Source organism: Aedes albopictus, chromosome 2 (assembly GCF_035046485.1).
Source record: "Aedes albopictus strain Foshan chromosome 2, AalbF5, whole genome shotgun sequence".
Classification (NCBI taxonomy): domain Eukaryota; kingdom Metazoa; phylum Arthropoda; class Insecta; order Diptera; family Culicidae; genus Aedes; species Aedes albopictus.
In genome coordinates, this window is record NC_085137.1 from 27,556,969 (window position 1) to 27,576,637 (window position 19,669).

Here is a 19,669-nt window from a genome sequence, read left to right on the forward strand (position 1 = left end):
TGTATTATGTAGAAATATTGTTGATTCAGTTCTATCTTGAATTTGATGTTATATTCAGTGCTGAAAATGTCATTTCGACATATCTAGATTCAATCACCTATAGCTCATTTCAGGAGCTGGCCCTGAAAATATGGTATATGTAAAACTTGTGGTATTCACTTAAGAGACCTCCGACTCTGCGACACCCTCATGAGTACTATACGGAGTGGATCAGGCAGTGGATAGTTTGGAAATGTATTCGCCTGAAAAGCTGGCGATGGACCCGTAGCATTTACTGTTTACTTGATTGAAATTTAATCCGTTGGAAACCGCCCATGAAAAGAGAAGAAATTTGTTCTTTTAATTGTATAAATAATTATGTTTCTGCTCAGTGAGAGGCACAAGCAGAACCGATCTCTCCAGGGTCATCGGAACTTTGCAGCAAGGATCGGTATATTCGCCTCACTCCATTCATATTCACTCCTTTTTGCTGAAGCGAATCGAGAAAGATACAGCAAACGGATCGTCGTGATCAAATACGCAACCCCATCACCAGTGGGAAGCGTTAAGCCAGCAGCTTGACATGAATATTCGTTGCCATTAGTCGCAGTTTGGATCGCAAGCGAATGAATGAATGGCGAATGGTGAAGAATGCTGGTGAGCGATCGAAGCAGCTATTATCATAAGTAGAAAATAATTTCTGCATGTAATGCATACATTTTACTGTATTGTTGCTGAAATGCTACACAGCAAAAAATAAATGCAACCCGCCCGATGTAACTCACTCCGATGTACTAAATAATCAATGTAATCACGATTCCTATGTACGATTACATCGTTTTGAAGTAAAATCTTTTGTTCTTATGTGTACATCGTCCTGTGTAATATTCATGCAACCGACGTATTGATCGGGTTGCAGCAGTTCAGATGTAATATTACACAACAGTTTTTTCTGTGTAGATTAGCAAAGAAAATAATTCGAAAACATCAAAAATTCGTATGCACAATATCAATCGCATCACTCACGAATCGCATTCGCTAGCGATGCGAATGTGGACGAATGAGTAATTTCCAAGTGTGGCTTCCCACCGTTCGCCGGAGTTTGCTGTCGTCGCTGACAAGCATACACACGAACTAAAGCGACAACCGTTCGCTGCTGACTGTCTTCGAATGTGGAAGAAGATAAAAAGTGGAAATCAGGAACCCTGCTTTGCAGAACTTTAGCCACCATTCAATCGATCAACTTTTCAGCGCAAATCATCATGTGGTTCTTCAGATTGCTCTTGAATAGAGGGTTCCAGCAAAGATGTTTGATTCGATTTCAGAGACGACTTCAAATTTTTGTTTTTTTCTTTATTAACGAGATTATTAACTCGGGGCTAGTTCTTCTCGGACTTCAAATAAGTTCCGGGGAGATGTCAAAGGATTTCAGCGGGTTTCAAAGGATTTTCGGATGTTTCATGTGGCTCGCAGGGTCGATTGAAGAAGTTTGGCAGGCGTTTCAAAGAGATAGAAAAAGACTATCGGTTGTTTTTTTTTTTTCAAAGAGTTTCAAAGAGGTTACAGGAGGGCTTCTGAGGGGTCTCAGGGAGTTTCAGAAGGTGCTCAGGGAGTTTTTATATGTTGTGTATGGGGAGTCAGTAGGTTTTAGAGGTGTTTCAGGAATGTTTCATGGAGTTTCAGGGAATATCAGAGGACTTCAGGAGACGTCTCAGGGGATGTTTTTTGGGGAATTCAAGAGCGTTTAACCGTTATGTGGCCGACAAACTTTTTGGGTTTTTTCTACACCGTGTATTTTAAATGGGTGCTGGGTACCCGGGTACCCTGCCGGCCACATAAGGGTTAACGGAGTTTTGGGCGATCTCAGGAGCATTCCAGAATTTCATAAGCGAATTTAAGGGCTTACAGTGATTCTTCTCAGCGGGATTTATAGAGATTTCAGACGTATTTCTTACGTCTCAGAATGGTTTCAGATATTTTCCTGAGGGCCTCAGAACGTTTCGGGAGGTCTCAGGGGCATTCAGAGGGGTTTCCGACGTGTTACAGGGGATCTCAAGGGGTTGCAAAGGCGTTTTAAGTTGTCTCAGAAGGAGCCATTGAAGTCTGCCCCGGGGTTAGACCCCCCCCCCTTCTTCATCCAACCCTGACTCTAAGGCATTATAGGAGCTATGTTGGTCAAAATTGCCAAAATTTATAAAACTTTTGCAAATCTTTCTCTACAACAAAAAGACGCATGAAATTTCAAAATCTCAGGTAAATGTCGCATTGCTATAAATCGTAAGACTTAGGCCGTTCGCAATGCTGTTTTATTTTGTATGGCGAGTTTTAAAAATTTTAAAACTCGCCATACAAAATAAAACAGCATTGCGAACGGTCTATAGGGGTTACCCTGTAGTATATCTCAACGATGTGCACTGAACGAAAACATCCTCCCAAAAACGAGTGATTCATCTTTCGCCATCATCCGAAATCTTATAGGCCCAACTTTATATGATTAATGCGACCGAATGTCAAATCACAGCTTCACCAGATGATTGCCGGTTGAATACTGTCTTGTGACGACAACGCTTACAGGATGATCCCTCATTCGATTTTTGGAGGATAGGACAGCAACAGGCAATCATCCGAAAACTGGATGACGTTTTGATCGCTCGTGCCCCACAACGCAAATCAGTCGCTCTGCGGATGCCTTCCTACCGCTTTTTGGATGATTCGTCACCCGCTTTTGGAATACGTCGCAGTCGCCGTTGGAGGAGAGCTGTCGTCGAAACGGAGTGAAGTCCGCCATTGCTTTTTCACTCCGAAACGAGAAAGACGCCGAATCATCTTTCCACTTTAAGGTAATCTTTATTAATATATTTTATCGAGCATTTTGTAATATATTGCCATATTACATTACATTTTATTCTTTTCAGAAAGTCATCTTGCTGCTGCGCTTTTAATCGACGAAGCGAGATTGTAAGGGCCACAAGTGGAGGATAAATCTTCATCTCGCTCACCGAAATGGCTGGTGATTTCACCGAACCGAACACGCCGACGTTTACAGGCTCCAACCCATGGAATTAAAAAAAAAAGAGAAGACGGCGACGCCAAATTTTTGAATTTTAATTACATTTTAGATTATAATGTGTTTTTTGCAATGTTATTAGATGAATCCGAGGAAGCATCATAACGTTTTACTACTTAATCAATAAAATCATAAAAAATAGACTGTTTTTTAGTTTATTTTATCAAGAATTTTACCATTATTTTTTAAGAAGACGGGCTTGGTGGTCTAGTGGCTACCGCTTCTGATTTATATGCAGAAGGTCCTGGGTTCAATTCCCGGCCCGTCCCTTTCCTCCTACTTTGTATCTCTCTATATACTTTCTCTCTGCTCTCTACATATACAACTCATGTATATAAACATGTTCAAAGCCGTCGCTAGAACAGAAACGGGTTGAAAAAGCCGTTTCCCTTCCTTCCAAACTTTCACAGCACAGTGTCACAATCCTATTAGAAAACGCCTACAAGTTATGCAATCAAGCGAACTGTGCCGCACATCTTCAAAATAATAAAAAAAAACACACAATTCCATCACCTTCCCCTGGTATCCACAAACCAATGTGTGAACCTTCTGCCAACCAATTCCCACCAACACTCCAACATCCGCATGAATTTGTGCTGGCGCAGAGGTATATTCGGCCAGATGTGGATACAAACGATTGCAATCATCACATCCTTACCCCCTTTCCCACATTGACCTGCAACCTGACGTGGCAGGCGCCATTGTCGCCTAAAAATAGAAGATCACCAACGCTCACACACTGAAGATGCCTGCTAGTCCCCGGCAGTTATCTCATTGGTCCTTGTGTGAGTGTAGGTGGTCTGGCGATACTGGAGTAGCATCCACGGGCGGTCAATCAAGCTCAAGCTCAAGCTCAAGCTCAAGAATTTTACCATTATTTTTTAAGAAGAATTTCCTTGACCTAAAAATGAATTCGATACATTCACAATGCAAAATCCACTTCATTTCAATTACAAATGCATTTATTTCTAAATGAATAAGTTGTTCAGTCGAATACCGTATTCTCTCTCCTACCGAAATCGGATGATATGCATACGCTCTAAACCGAATGATCGTCATCCGATTTTCGACTGCCTATCGTCAAGGGGCGCGAGCGTATCAGATTTCAGACGCTAGCAGGATGATGCTTTGGTTCAGTGTGTGTGAAACACATACTTCAAATTTGAGTGCCTGATGACTTAGTGAAGATGGAAATTCATTCACACTTAATTCAGATTGCCGGGATATCAGCATTTTTCCATTCTTTTGCCGAGATTTGCACAGCCGAGTAATCAGCAAACAACAATTTTGCTGAGATCTCAGCAATTTTGACAGTTCATTGCTGAGCTTCGGCAATCGTTTTGCTGAGAGTCAGCTAACAAATGTCACTTTTTGCTGGGATATCAGCTGATAGTTTTACTGAGCAGACGGCTGTGCGCGTTTTTGCCGAGCCCGCAAATCTGTTTTGAGTGTGTTCAGACCGGTTCAAACAATATTCGCCCCCAAAACGACGATTCGACCGCTTGGGAGTGTTGTCGTCGTCGTGATGATGCTTCCCGAAAGCAATGTCAAATTCGTTCGGGGTTTCAAAACATTGGAAAGAAATTCATTATTTTTACAGTCAGATTGAGATTTACGAGTAAATGAGTGTGATCCGAAGGTATAACTGTTTATTCTGAGCATAACAGTATTTTTCACGGCAGTGAAAACTAATTGGAAGTACGATATTTATTTCTGGGCCTGAAAATCGTTCAGGCGAAGTGGATAGCAAATCTAACCTAGAATATCCTACAATTCTAACCTCAACTCCTCACTTGCACAAGCCGGATCTCATTTTTCACGGAAGTGGTCGAACAAAATGCAAAACTAATGTACGTGCGACCGAGGGAATTGAAAGTTCTACCATTCCCACTTAAAAAAAATTGTCGGATGTGGGTTGTAAGTAGGAAAAATAAAATAATTCCCCCAACAGATTATGTTGATAGGTACACGGAAAAATGAAAGTACCCAAAAGTGAGTTCATTCCACCCAACTTCGAGGTTGCGTGCGGGAAGCCAATTTTGAGTTGCTGGAGTCGATGTTTAGGTAGGTAGTTTGCATTTAGGCGTATACGGCCAAAGTACCTAAAGTCAAGGTTCTTTTTACTCAACCGTCAGTTAAAATTACTCAACTTTCGGTACTGTGCCACTTACTTAACTTTGGCTTCCCGCATCGAACTCTCAAAGTTGGGTTGTTTTGCTATTCACTCTCTGACAACAATAAAGAGAGCGAATGAAACAGGATGCAAAAAAGAACTCAAAAGTGAGTTTAAAAATACTCAAATTTGGGTTCTCTTGTTTTTCAGTGTATGTAAAAAAGGTAAACATCATCAGTTCGGTAGTTGCACTACCGAAACAAAGATGGGTAACAGTATGTTTTGTTTTGCCCTTGAAAGCCAATTCTGTGACTCCATTGACAGTTCTTTCACTTTATCCATAATACTATTCATCAAAATGCCAAACAAATTTGAAATTCATTCATTCCACATTTGTATGAGTTTATTCATTCCCATAGAACTTCGTATACATGTATACAATCGCAAAGAGTGTCCAAGCATAGGTGCCGCATGTGTTTGGCCACTTCACTGAAATGCCGTAGTATTGTTGTACTGGTGGACGGTGTAGGGTGGTTGGTTAATACAGCTGAAAACTCCCACGAAACCTCTATTTTCTGCCAGTTTAGATAAATACTTCACATATCCGAAGTGTCCGGACGTAGCACGTTCAGAACACTGTCCTTCGAACGATCCGGCTCATCGAACGGTTCCCCTCCCTGGATAGCATATGTTTCGGCCATATCCGTAGCCTGTTCCATTCATTACACAGAGCAAAGGCCTGCTTTTCGGAGCTGATTCGGTATCAAATTCCGCTGCTCGCGATGAAAAGATAATAAATCAATAAGCATGCCACGTAATGTTCCCGACAGAGTAGGCTACTGTGATTTGACGTGAATGCAACGCATTGCTGGACGATATTTGAATCGCGAGGAAATCGCAGTTTTCGTGAGACGATTGCCTATAGGAAGTTTTAGGAGACAAGGATTTTATGTGAAAAATCACTACAGGCAGCAGGTAGGTCCCTTCCTTATGAATGCATTATTTTTCGTATGTTGGAAGTGTGGTGGTGCGAAGCATACGCGAGACAGAATGAATGAGGAATTTCGGATGGTCGGTGATTGGGGATGCGAGAATGGATAATAATGTTTCAGTGGAACCAAAACGCGAAAATGCTATCGATTTTCGTTTAGACGACCAGGAATGTTTTTATAATGAAGGGGATATGGGGAAATTGTGTCACTTGTCGCATCATCTTCGACGATGGCAACAGTTTAGAAACCGTCTGTTATATGTAGGTGGCTAAAAGTTTATTAGCTTTTAATGACCGATGAAAACCGGTTTATAAACCGGCATTATAGATGTTATCCCTGTTCAGTAGTCATGCAGGTGAAATGCACGCACCGGCTCACGTTTAGTTGGTTACATTGTTGTATTACTGTAAATGTTGTCTTTTACTGGAACATCCAGAATTTTATTTGTTTGTGATTGAATCTTGACAAAACATGGTTAATTTTCAATACATTTTTTTTTCAGTTCAAAATGCTTCAATTTGTTTTTAAGTGCCTGTGGGTCGAATAAAGTTAAGTTTTGTATGATGAGAAGGTGAATTCTCCGTTTCTGCAAAGAAATGGTGTAAAAAGCGTGGGTATTACGATTCTTTGTGTAATTTGATGCTGTTTAAGCAAAACTGTAGAAACTGTGTTGTTTAAATTACAAGAATTAAAAAAAACAACACTGTTACCCAAAGTTTTGCTCAAACAGCATCAAATTAGGTAAAAATCGCAATACCCACGCCTTTTGCATCATTTCATTGTAGGAACAGAAAATTTACATTCTCACCATATAAAAAGTTAGCTCATTACTACAAATCTGGTACTGTGCCGATTGGATATTACAGAAGTTATGAAATAGGACAGATCGGTGAAGTACTAGATTTGTAGTAATGAGCTGAATTAGTATGGTGAGAAGGTCAATTCTCCGTTCCTGCAAAGAAATGGTGCAAAAAGCGTGGGTATTATGATTCCTTGTCTAATTTGATGCTGTTTGAGCAAAACTTTGTGCAACAGTGTTGTTGTTTTCTCCATTTCTTGCAACATAAACAAGATAGTTATCCAAAGTTTTGCTCAAACAGCATCAAATTAGACAAGGAATCATAATACCCACGCTTTTTGCACCATTTCTTTGCAGAAACGGAGAATTGTCCTTCTCACCATACTAAAATTCAGCTCATTACTACAAATCTAGTACTACACCGAACGTGCCCCATTCAACTTGCACGCACTGAAAAAATGAATTTTGAAACGAGTATAACAAAAAACAAAACCAATAGAAACATAGAGACAAAGACAAAGACAGAGAACTTGGGTTATTGCCATACTCATTAAAAAAAAGTCGAATGAGTGTAATTTAGAGGGTTTGAAAAGTCGGTACAAGATTTTTGTTGTTGTTAAGATACATAAAACCCATTTTCATTTGTAGAAGTGGCATTTGCAATAAGTTATATAGTGAAACACCACAGGGTCTGTTGTTGTTGCTCTATTATTTGAAACATTTGAAGGTAGCAATCATTCAATTTGACGTATTGTAACAATACATTCCGTTGTACTTTTATGACCTTTACGCCATCGGGGTGCAAAAAAACTTAACATCTTAGGAGGGTTAAGAAAACATCCAGAACACTATGAAAATGGTGATTTCACCTGAACTCTCAGGTGATTTGGAAGACCTAGAATATCACATATGAGTGACAGTGAATGATAGAGATTCGTTACTGAATCATTGGAAGGAAAGTGTGAATTATGTTTAAATATAAATGCATGCATGCGTTCAAAAACTGTTTTCTTGCATTATCATCCTTCTAACTAATAGGTATTCTATTGTTTCACAGGATCGCAATCTAACAGCACAGAAACCACCAAATCACGCAAAACGCCGAAAAAAGATGTCACTACCACATCGCGTGGTATCCCTATTGCTGGGAATCGTCCTGGCCATCCAGTCATTCACCGATGCCGTTCAACACAATGTTATCTACGCTATCAACGCCGGAGGTGAATCGCATGTTGACTCCAACGGAATCAAGTACGCACGGGATCCTCTGATGGGGAAAACTGGCACGGAGTCCGATTACGGCAAGCAGTTGCTCATGATCAACCGAGTGAAGCCAAACGATGAGTTGCTGTATCAAACCGAGAGATATCATCACGATTCCTTTGGGTATGAGCTGCCTATCGCAGGCGATGGAGAGTACGCGTTAATCCTGAAGTTCTGCGAAGTGTACTTCAACGCACCCAATATGAAGGTGTTCGATGTGTTACTCAACGGTCGCCATATGGTTATAACGGACTTAGATATTTTCTCACTGGTTGGCAAGGGATCGGCTCATGATGAGTACGTGTACTTCACCGTTTCACGAGGTCGACTGTACTTCAAGGAAGAAGACTCAGAAATTCGAGGTGGAAAAGTAAAAGTGGAATTCCTCAAGGGCTACAAGGACAATCCGAAGATCAACGCGATTGTCTTGATCAAGGGATACGATGAGGCGAGTTTGCCTCGTTTGGCGCCACTGGTTAGTGAACAATCAACGCAGGACCTGCACGCAGATACAATCCTGAACGAAGTGCCCTCCACAGGAGGAGACGACGACGTGCAAACGGATACGAAGCCCAAACAGCGGAAGACCAGTGGTCCGAAGCAACCCAACCCTTACTCGCTCGACGAATCGTCCATGATGCTGCCGGTGTTCATAGCAATCGGTGCATTTATCCCACTGCTGTTCTGTCTATGTAGGCTGTGATTTTGTTGCTAGCAAGCTCATCTTGATTTTATAAGTAGGCGTTTAGGGGTACTCACGGTTCTCGGATACTAGAACTGGTAGGTTTGTTGAAATAATTTTAATTAGCAAGCACAGAGGTTTTTAAAATCGGAACAAGCCGATTCAGCTGTATTAGAGCATCACGGAAATGAGAATGATGTGATTCTCGTTGGTGTATCATTCCGCCAATGGTCTTGGTTTAGGCGAGAGTTGCACAATATTACTTAATGGGAATGTTTTGAAAGTATAAACGAGATTTTGGAAAGGCTTCAGGGGTATTTCCAAACTCTGTCCAAGACGTCGAACTAAGTGTTTATTCAAACGATAGATATATTGAATTGTATATAGCTCAGAGCAAACGCGTTTACTTATAAGTAATAAACTACATTACAGGGGAAAGATTAAATTTTCGGGATAAGCACAATTTTTTTTTTTTTGTCAAAAAGATGTTAAACTGTAACTTTGCCTGTCCCGATCATTTTGTCTATCCCGTGTAATTGTTTCGAAATTGTGTTCAAAACACAATTCAAACCGATTTTGAGGCCAACTACGGCTAGTATTGTTTCCGGAAGCTCAAAATCGCAATCTACAGATTCTAAACTCATTTTTGTAAACCGATAGCTCAAAGTTTGAAAGATGCTTGTCTAAACTAGCGCACACACACGCATTCGTTAGTTACTCCCAGGTGCAGCTCCGTGTCGTACTTATTTAATTTAGTCTCTTAGGGGTCAAGTTTACGAGGGCATTAACACTAAATGCAATGAAAAGACTTACAATAGCATGCACTTTACCATTTATAAGAGATATTAATTTAGTTACAGTCATTTATGTGAGTTACAATGTAGGTTTTGTTTTGTTTAAATATTAAACGTACAGATGAGGTGTAACGATAATAAACCAATAAAAATAATAAAGTTTTAACGATTGAACATGTGCAAAAAAAATGTCTGCATGGCTACAGACGCGCTCAAAAAGAACTCCTGCCTTCAATGAGATGACAGCAATACCAAACCCAGGTACTATCTATCACCTTCACTTGTCCCCGGATCATCCGGAACAATATTATTATCTGGAAACTAATTGAACAAGTTCAACTATCAACTCTCGACGTCAGGGAGGTTCAATTGAACTTGATTTTATCTATCCCTAGAGCAGCATTGTTACATGAACATGAAAGCAAGTGAGAATTCCACAATTAAAAATGGCCTTTTGATGTCGTCCCTATCCTCGAAAACATCACGAAATATTCGCTCCACGGGTTTTCTCAAACTTCGTTCTCATTGAAACCTTCGACGAAGTAACGCCAGAGCCCAGAAACCGCTTTTCTTCGCTTTTACAAAACTCTTGAACTTGCCTTCAAGGGAAGAAGCTTCTATTACGAAATGTATGAGATACGGTAGCTACGGTAGGGCTGGTTATGTGCAGTGAATGTCAGATGCAAGCATTGCAAAAACCATACTCATCCAGTAAGGAAGTAAAGGTTGACTTCGTGGACGACCTCGATCATGCTGGCTGTAGGTACGCGATGAAACAGTTTTCGAGCATTAAACTTTATGGGAAACTGGAGCCAACTGTCCAAGACTAACCCAGATGAAGCTCTGCTGTACGATACGCGCTGAGTACAGACAAGTATCAATGATTTCATGGTGTGGTAAAACAAGCTTTAACCCTCTAAAACAGCGACTTGTTGCAATTTAATACGTTCATTGACGAACCTGTCGGCAACTAAAATTAGAACTAGAGTAAAAATTAAAAATTCATGTCTCATTTGCATATAAAACCGTTTCTTGCACAAAACTATCTGCATTCGTGGTGCTCCTGATTCAGTTTACGGTTAACCGTTTTTCCATACGCTCTTCTTCTAAGGATGGCAAAACAACACCTAAAATTGTTCCTAATTGCCACGTTTTTGTCAAAGCTGGTACACTCCAAACATTCAACGGATCGGTCACCCTTCGACGACGATAATGACCTCGTAGATTTCGGGCGTCTTCTGATAGATTTGATAGCCAAAACGAAGCCTGGCCATTGCTACGTCTTCGTCACGGATAGCATCTACCAGGTTGTTCTGACGGATCGACTCTTCCGAGAGATTGAGAACCATCCGCGGTACGTAGTTCAAATCCCGGACTACGAAGACACGCTAGATCCCGCACCACGTGTTCGCTGTATGTTTGAAGAAGTTCGGAAAATCGGCTGCGGAGCCTATGTTATACTGCTAGCGAATGGGATCCAGATGGAGCGGTTACTTCGCTTTGGAGATAGGTCAGATCTAAAAGTTAGTCAAGCCTAGATGAAATGCTTTAAATTTCACCTCGTTTCTCTAATTTAGGACAAGGATAATCAATACCCGCGCAAAGTTCATCATTCTCCATGACTATCGCCTGTTCGTGCCTGACCTACATTACCTGTGGAAAAGGATAGTGAACGTCGTATTCGTCAGACAGCTAGTGATTGACAGGTCCAGGAATAAGGACGAGGGTCACCATTACGAGCTAAGCACCGTACCGTTTCCGTTCCCTTTGAGAGGGGTGTTTATCTCGCGAAGGCTCGACTTCTGGTTCAATGGGAAGTTTCGAAAAGGTCGTAAACTGTTCACCGATAGGACCACCAACTTGGACGGACAATCGATGAAGGTCGTAGTGCTGGCTCATACACCGGCGATATTCAGAACCACCCACAACGAGACGGACGAGCATTTGAAGTACTACGGGCTGGAAGTAGAACTGCTCAAAGCGGTTTCCGAGGCAATGAAGTTTGAAATGGATTTTTACGAAACCGATGATGCTGCTGTTGCCATGTGGGGAAAAGTAACAGACGGCGAGAACTCCACGGGATTACTCGGAGAAATGGTATGTATTGGACGATTACATTTAAAATCGTGAGCTCTAACGTTCAACCAGAATATTTAACTAAATCTAGAAAATTCAAGTTAGGAGAACTCTTATTCTGCCCTATGCAGCATAGTTGTCTCATTATAATAAGGATTATCATAGAGCATGGGACACCTATGCTGCACACGGCAGTAAGGTAAGGCATTTTTTAAAAGAACTTTTTGGATATGAATTGCTGCTACGATATGCATTGTTATTTTCTACTGATACAACTTGGAATTTGTTAAAAACATTAAGGCGCCACTCTTCGATAGGTACATCCCAAGTAACAAATCCACTGCTGATTGGTTTTGTTTGATTTTGATTAGGGTTTCATTGAAATAATTAAAACTCAGTTTTATGACTACTTTTATGAAAACCATTCATGAAATGTTTTATAGTATACTCTCCGACCTTCTGGCATTCATTATTACCACAATAAAACTGTTCAAACGCTTAACAGATGCCGATCCGCTCGATTAGTAACGACATCTGTTGGTGGAAAAGCAGAAACTACGACACTGCTAGTACAGACAAACAGACGTAACACTTCGAATATTTTTCGATTCAAATCATAGTCACGGAAACATGCTCGTCCAATCCTAAAAGGACTGAGTTTTGCCAACCATCAACTAGGTGGAAATATTACGCAAATGCCAAACTCGAACAAGAACGATGCAAGTGCCACAGATGGGCAGTTGCCCAACAAACATTTTTGCTGTTCAAGAGTGGAACAAACTGCTCTTAAGCAAACTTTAGCTTAAGTGACTGTTATTCAGCTAATTCTGTGTCTTGGGTGGCCAATTATCAAAATTTGAAATAGTCCGTGAAATCGGTGTACGATGGGATCTATCAGAGTGTTACGTCTGTTTGTCTGTGCTGCTAGGTTTATTGCGGTCATCATAAAAGTAAACTTGCTTTCCTTTTATTACCAACAAAATAACTATTAAAATATTGCCAGGGCTGTTACAAAAGTCTCGATTTGGAAACCGCAAAATCCGCGCCAAGCCATTTGAAATCCGCGCTGAGGTCATCAAATCCGCGCCAGTACAAAAACATATGGTTTTGATTACTCAAACTCATAAAAAGCAAGAGTTTTTCAACTATTCATGACTTTTGTTATGCTCCAGATGATCATTTCAAATACTTAAACTGATTGAAGGAATCCTGAATAACGTTTCTGGTAGATTTCTGAGGAAATCTTTCAAGAATTCTCTAGAGAGGAATCCTTGAAATAACGCATGGAGAAATCTGAAAAATGATCTACTCTAAAAAATTGATGATTTCCGGGAAGAATCATTGAAGGAATCCCGGAAAGAAATGTCTGGCAAATGTTCAGACTTTTGAGTAAACTGTATGTAGAAAAGCATTAATTTATTAGAAATAATAAGATGATAAGATTTTCTGGCCACACCACACCCTTGAAATGTCCTCCTGAGAATTCCAAAAGCTTCAAATTTTCAAGTATTCTGCAAAAAAAAAACTTCAAACATTTTACCAAGAATCTCACTTAGCCCACTACTTCCCTCTTAACGAATGCTCCTATTGGAAATTAAAGATAAATTTTACCATGACAAAAGAAGTTTACGTATTTTTTAGGATAATTCTATCAGAGTTTTTAGCAAAAAAAAAAAACAAAACGATTCAACAGAAGTTGAACAAGTAATTAATTCAGGAATTTCGTCCATTTCGTTTTCGTGAAACTCATCTACAATAAATCAAGAAAATCCAATACGTTAAAATAACGCCATGAACCTAATCTTATGATTAATATTCTATCCAGTTATTCCAAAGCTTTTTCCATGGAATTCTCTAAGAAAGCAATCATAGAAATATTCAGGAGGTCTCACCTGTATTTTATTATCAGGAATTTCAGAAATTGCACGATTTAGATACTGTGTCAGAAAACCAATCATATTGATTTCTCACGACATACACAGTCTACAAAACCAATGATTTTATTTACGAGATTCTAATAACAAATGTCTATCTAAAATTTCCGGTGACGTTTTTTTTTGCAAATTCCACAAAAACATATTTTAGTATCACCAAAAAACCCTTGCAATTCTTTCAGAAATCTTGCCATGATTTAGTGTTTTTTCGAACCTTACACATTACTATATAAGTTCCGTCCAAAATTTGAATGTTATCCAAAAATTTTGCCAAAATATGATCTCGGGGTTAAGGCAGAAATAACTTCAAGAAGTTGACTAAGAAGTTTAGAAGAGTATCTTTTCTCTGCTTTCACAAATTGAGCGTGTAGTACAGTGCAACTTATTTAGCACTCAAAACTAGGGACTATTAACATTATTTTACTCAACCATTTTCTATAACTCCAATTTGGAATGGTTCTTTATTTGTTTCTGATTGTGTTTTTAGGTACATGTTTAGATATTTAATGTAAGTGCATTTGCAAACCATGTCCGCAAAAACCGCGCCGAAATTAGCAAAAACGCGCGGAATCCGCGCAAAACGCAAAAACCGCGAAAAACGCAAAATCCGCGCCACCTGTAACAGCCCTGTATTGCTTTTAATTTATCACTTTCTACTTACGAAAGATGTATCCTCTTGAACTTTACGTGCCATCGAAGAAGCTTCTCTGCATCTTGAGCTGTTATAGTTATTGTTGAAAAAAGAAAACAACAATCATCATTACCTCTTTTCTAAAATGGAAAATGTTTCAATTAGGTTTTAAAGCAGTTTTGTTGCTTCTCTTAATGTGGTTTACAAACCCTCTCCGAGAGTTGTCCACTTAGCCGGAAGATGCTCTTAAAGAGGTCATCAAGAGGTTTTGATGTATAAATCAGTTTTATTGCAAGTTTTATGAAATTGTTCATGAAGATCTCTTTTTATTCTTCAACCACTTAACCCAATATTACAGCTTTTCCGTCCACTAGGGCACTACTTGAGCGATTCCAGTTGGCAGCTGTACTTACACTTTGTACAGCGCCTAAATGTCTATTTATATTCTACTATATCGAACTGGTTGCCTCTGCGCTGCTGTCACTTTTCTACCCTGTCCATGGTAGAATGGTGAGCACGAGGATGTTGATGTTTGGCTTTTGTTCCTTTTCCAGTCCGATTGAGGGTCCATTATGAGTTGCCGTTAGCCGATATCCAAGTTTCAGGGTCCGTTAGACCATATGCTCAGAAGAGGGTCAGGTGTCAGCCGCTCTCGGGGGGAAGAGCAACTGACGAAAAATTGCAAGTGCCGGAGCTGGGATCGAACCCATGACCATCCACTTATAAAGAAAAATGAAGATCTCTTATAGAGCCGAACAAAACTTAAAATGTTACTTGGTATGTACATACATAGGGTCTTGTACCATTTGGACAGGTGCACATATTTTGGGCACTTGTCGCTATAACTAAGTCAATTTAAAATCAATTGATCTGAGTTTTTTTATCGTGTGCCAAAAATGAAGTGATTAGATATAAAATCAACTTAGTTATAGCGGCAAGTGCCCAAAACAGGTACACCTGCCCAAATGGTACAAGACCCTATGTTCGTGATTGATTGTAATTTTCTTATCATTGCAAGTAGAATTGCTTCCAAATTTTCGGATATGGCTCTTTTTCGAGTTCCCGGCAAGTTTCAGAGCAGATTCCTGATGTAATGTTTGCTAAGTTATTGACATACAGGGGTTGGCCAAAATGTTTGGGATAGGCAACTTTTTTTTCTCTCACAAAAAAGTTCAACACGCTATAACTTTTCATTGAGTGCATCAAAAAATCTCAAATTTTGACTGTTTGTCAACCTGTTATATGTGCATCATTGGTACAAATTTGGGCTCGATTGATTAATATTTCGAAAAGTTAGAACCGTTCGGGTAAAACACTATTTTTTAGACAACTCATTTTTGAGCTGTCATATCTCGGAAACCAGTAAACCGAATTGAATAAAATTTTGAACGTACACCAACAATATACAAGTGCTTCACAAACTATTAAAACATAGATACTTTTTGAACGTTGAAAAAAATTATCATGGATTGACACTTTTTGGATTTTTCTCGAAAAAATGTATTTTTTTTTACATCAATGTCAATAAATTTTAGTGTTGATATCCAAAGATTTTTCACTTCTGTTCTCAAGTTTTCTCTAATCAGATATATTGGAGCCTATTTAGGTTAAAGGAAGAACACATTTAGTAATTTTTGTGTGGTATTGTAAATTTGACCTATTTTCCTCTATATGGCTAAAAATTTCAACCCGGTATAACTTAATTCGCCGTGAAAAAATATTACATTTTATAACGTGTATTAAGTATCAATATATTGTTGATAAATGTTAAAAAATTCATTCAATTCGGTTCACTGGTTTCCGAGATATGACAGCTCAAAAATGAGTTGTCTAAAAAATAGTGTTTTACCCGAACGGTTCTAACTTTGCAAAACATTATTCAATCGAGTCCAAATTTGTACCAATGATGCACATATAACAGGTTGACAAACAGTCAAAATTTGAGATTTTTTGATGCACTCTATGAAAAGTTATAGTACCGTCAAATGGGGTAACTTGCAACACTTTTCGACTTTGAAGCAACATCATTGAAAATCTAAACATTTCAAACATACGGTAAAGCATCGTGTACACTAATTACCACGAGTAGAATGCTATGCAGAACTTCATTTATTAAAATACGTTGCCACCTAAACAGGAGGTGTGAAATACATGCTTGTTGCAAGTTACCCCATCTGTGGGGTAACTTGCAACATATGACATGAAGCTAAGTTAACTACCATTAAACTGCACTAATATTTTAGTTCTTGATCATACTATAAGTTTTTGAAGTAATGCATGAAAAATGCTTTGAAAAGATGTAAACTAACCAATTAAATTATTTTTTCCCTTAAGGGTTGGTAGCTATTATAAGCGAGAGTATATCGTTTCATAGCAGGTCTTACGTCCCTCAAATATAAAATTTTTATGAATCTCATGACTCAGTACTAGTTACAAAATGTCAACAATGATCAATGTAATTTGTTGGAAAGGTAAAGTGAGTCATCATTTTCAGTATGAAGTGGTGTTTGGCTACTTCAGCTCAAATTATATGTTTTAAACACCCATTCAACTATTTACAAACTATAAAAGCCGTCAATTTGGGCATTCTATTGAAATAGTTCTGTCAATCTAGGTTCAGATTAGATTTTGGGGATTGTTTTAGAAGGTTCATAAACTGAATTAAACTTTCATTAAGGTGAAACATGAATGAAGTTTCAAAATATGGAAGTCTTTAACAATGTTTGAAAGACACGTGTAAAAATAACGGTAAAATTGAGTGGATATTTGAAGATGAACACGTTACGTAATCAATAAATGATTCATTTCGATTATTTTTATCCAAAATATCCTAAAAAGAAAACAAATTATAGAATGTTTTATTGATTTCTACTGTTGCAAGTTACCCCATAGTTGTTGTCGAATATGATTATGATTTTTTACACTACTTAGTCGATAAGTTTATCAAACTTTAATCATTGAGCTAAGCTTACTATTAGGTACCCTAACTGCAAGCAAGGTCATCATACTTATTGCACTTACCATAGGAGAGAGGTAAAGCACGATTTTCATACTTGTTTTTATGGCATAAAATGGGCAAACCGTTTTAACAGTGTAGCTCAACGATAAACAAAGAAACCAAACTGATTTTTTCACTAAAATGATCTTTGGTACACATAGTTTTGATAACCGAAACGGTGAAGCATACTAGCTTTCAATATTATGAAAAAATAATTCACATTCAATGTATGTCATAGTGTTGCAAGTTACACCGCTGTTGCAAGTAACCCCGTTTGACGGTATGTTGAATTTTTTTGTGGAAGAAAAAAAGTTGCCTATCCCAAACAATTTTACCACCCCCTGTATGTATGATGAAATTCTGCCAAAAATCATGAAGAAATTATGTGTTGATTCTTGATAGATTACTACAGTTTTGGATAGATTTTCCAAGACCCTCACAGATGCTTCTTGCCAAATTTCATGCAAAAATCTTGGCGAATTCATGAACTTTCTTGGAGCAAAAGAAGATCAGGGGAAGCTTCTTTTGAAAACAAGTGCACCGTGCGGTAAGAGATATGAAACCCCTGTCCTCGTTCAACCAGAGCTTGAACTCGATTAAATACTAAACTAAATAAAAATTTCAAGCTTGAATAGATTGAGACAATCTAGCTGCAATGTTCTTTTTTGTTTCGTTGACCATCTGAATTCTATCTACTATTTTTTTCCAGAATGAAGGCCGTGCTGACTTTGCGCTGGCCGATCTACACCACACCCAGTACCACCTAGAAATCATGGACCTGAGCATTCCGTACAACACCGAGTGCCTAACGTTCCTGACTCCGGAAGCCCTGACGGACAATTCCTGGACGACCCTGATACTGCCGTTTACCGGGGGTATGTGGGCCGGGGTTCTGGCATCACTGTTTTCGATAGGATCGGTGTTCTACGCCCTATCGAGGCTGTTGATGTACGTGCGGCACGAGCAAAGCTTCAGCAGCGACTTGGATATGATTGCAAAGAGATGCGGAAGACGCAAGAGGAAAGTGCAATTCAAGAAATGGTATGGTCTGATGAATACTTATAAGAGAAAGTTGGGGAAGTGGAAATGGATGAAGCTTAGGAAGAAACCGAAGGATGCGCCGGATATGAGCAAGCTTAAAATGCTCAAAATGATTCCGTTCAAACGGCAACCTCTTCCTTGGAAGGATCCTCTGCCGCCTCGAGACATATTCGACACCTTCTCCGGTTGCATCATCTACACGTACAGCATGCTTTTGCTGGTTTCACTGCCTCGACTCCCAAAGGGATGGCCTCTACGTCTTCTTACGGGTTGGTATTGGATCTACTGCATTCTACTGGTGGTCGCTTATCGAGCATCGTTAACGGCCATTTTGGCCAACCCGGTTGCTAGGGTTACCATCGACAAGCTGAAGGATCTCGCCGACAGTCCCATCCGCTGCGGAGCCTGGGGAGAACAGAACAAACTGTTCTTTCAAACTGCTTCGGACCAGGCATCGATGCAGATAGGGCAGAAGCTTGAGCATACCCCTAAAGCGGAAAGCGCGGTAGAACGAGTCGTCGAAGGACATTTCGCCTACTACGATAACGTTTACATGTTGAAACACCTTCGAGCAACGCAGAAATCGGCTAAAGCGCGCGAGACATTGCACATCATGGAGGAATGTGCCGTCCACATGCCGATATCTATTGGGATGGAGAAAAACTCACCGCTCAAGCCCAAGGTGGACAAGTACGTACGAGCCCTGGTGGAAGCTGGGCTGACCAAGAAATGGCTGGCCGATGCTATTGAAGAATTCCAGTCAAACGTGGAATTGCCCCCACAGGAAGCTACTATAGATTTGCAGAAGCTAACGGCTGCCTTCATAGCGCTTGCAATCGGATACGGTGTATCGCTGTTGGCTTTCGGGGCCGAGAAACTGTACTGGCGGTGTGTGATTGAGAAGCATCCCGCCTATGATAAGTATATCGTTGGGTCGTACCGCGGAAAAGTTGTAAAGTTTTGAAAGGCACAAAAAACATAAATGTTTGAAGAAAGTTGAATTTTTAAATTTTCCTACAGAGATTCCCATTGGAGGTCCTTCAGGGATTAGTCTGAGAGTTCCTTCATGGATTCCTTCTGAAGTTCCTTCAGTAATTTCTCAGACATTTTTCCAGGAAATCCTTAAGCAATGCTTCTAGAGTTCCAACAAGGGATTTCTCCTGATGTTCTATAGGGATCGCTCAAGGAGAGATCAATTCAGGAGTTCCATCAAGGATTCCTGCAAAAATTCTTTCTAGCATCTCTCCTGAAATTGCTTCGGAGATTGCTCTTGGAATTCCTTCGGGATGAAATTTTTAGA

General features: G+C 39.6%; 2 protein-coding genes across 3 annotated transcripts; both read left to right on the plus strand.

Annotated features, from left to right (window-relative positions):
- Window positions 1-5,630: 5,630 nt before the first annotated feature.
- LOC109429703 (malectin-A) lies at window positions 5,631-9,863 on the plus strand. Of its 2 annotated transcripts, none has more exons than XM_029864014.2 (2): window positions 5,631-6,134; window positions 8,008-9,863. In XM_029864014.2, exons 1-2 carry the CDS (start codon window positions 6,015-6,017, stop codon window positions 8,914-8,916), a joined length of 1,029 nt encoding a protein of 342 aa, XP_029719874.2. In that variant the 5' UTR covers window positions 5,631-6,014; the 3' UTR covers window positions 8,917-9,863. The 2 variants fall into 2 exon arrangements, with proteins under 2 accessions (XP_029719874.2, XP_062705339.1); XM_062849355.1 differs by lacking the exon at window positions 5,631-6,134 and adding an exon at window positions 6,166-6,411.
- A 571-nt stretch (window positions 9,864-10,434) lies between these two features.
- Window positions 10,435-19,572, plus strand: LOC109416802 (glutamate receptor 2). Its single transcript, XM_062849356.1, has 3 exons — window positions 10,435-11,199; window positions 11,267-11,786; window positions 18,038-19,572. The coding sequence occupies exons 1-3, from the start codon at window positions 10,802-10,804 to the stop codon at window positions 19,331-19,333; spliced, it is 2,214 nt and encodes a 737-aa protein (XP_062705340.1). The 5' UTR covers window positions 10,435-10,801; the 3' UTR covers window positions 19,334-19,572.
- Window positions 19,573-19,669: the final 97 nt, after the last annotated feature.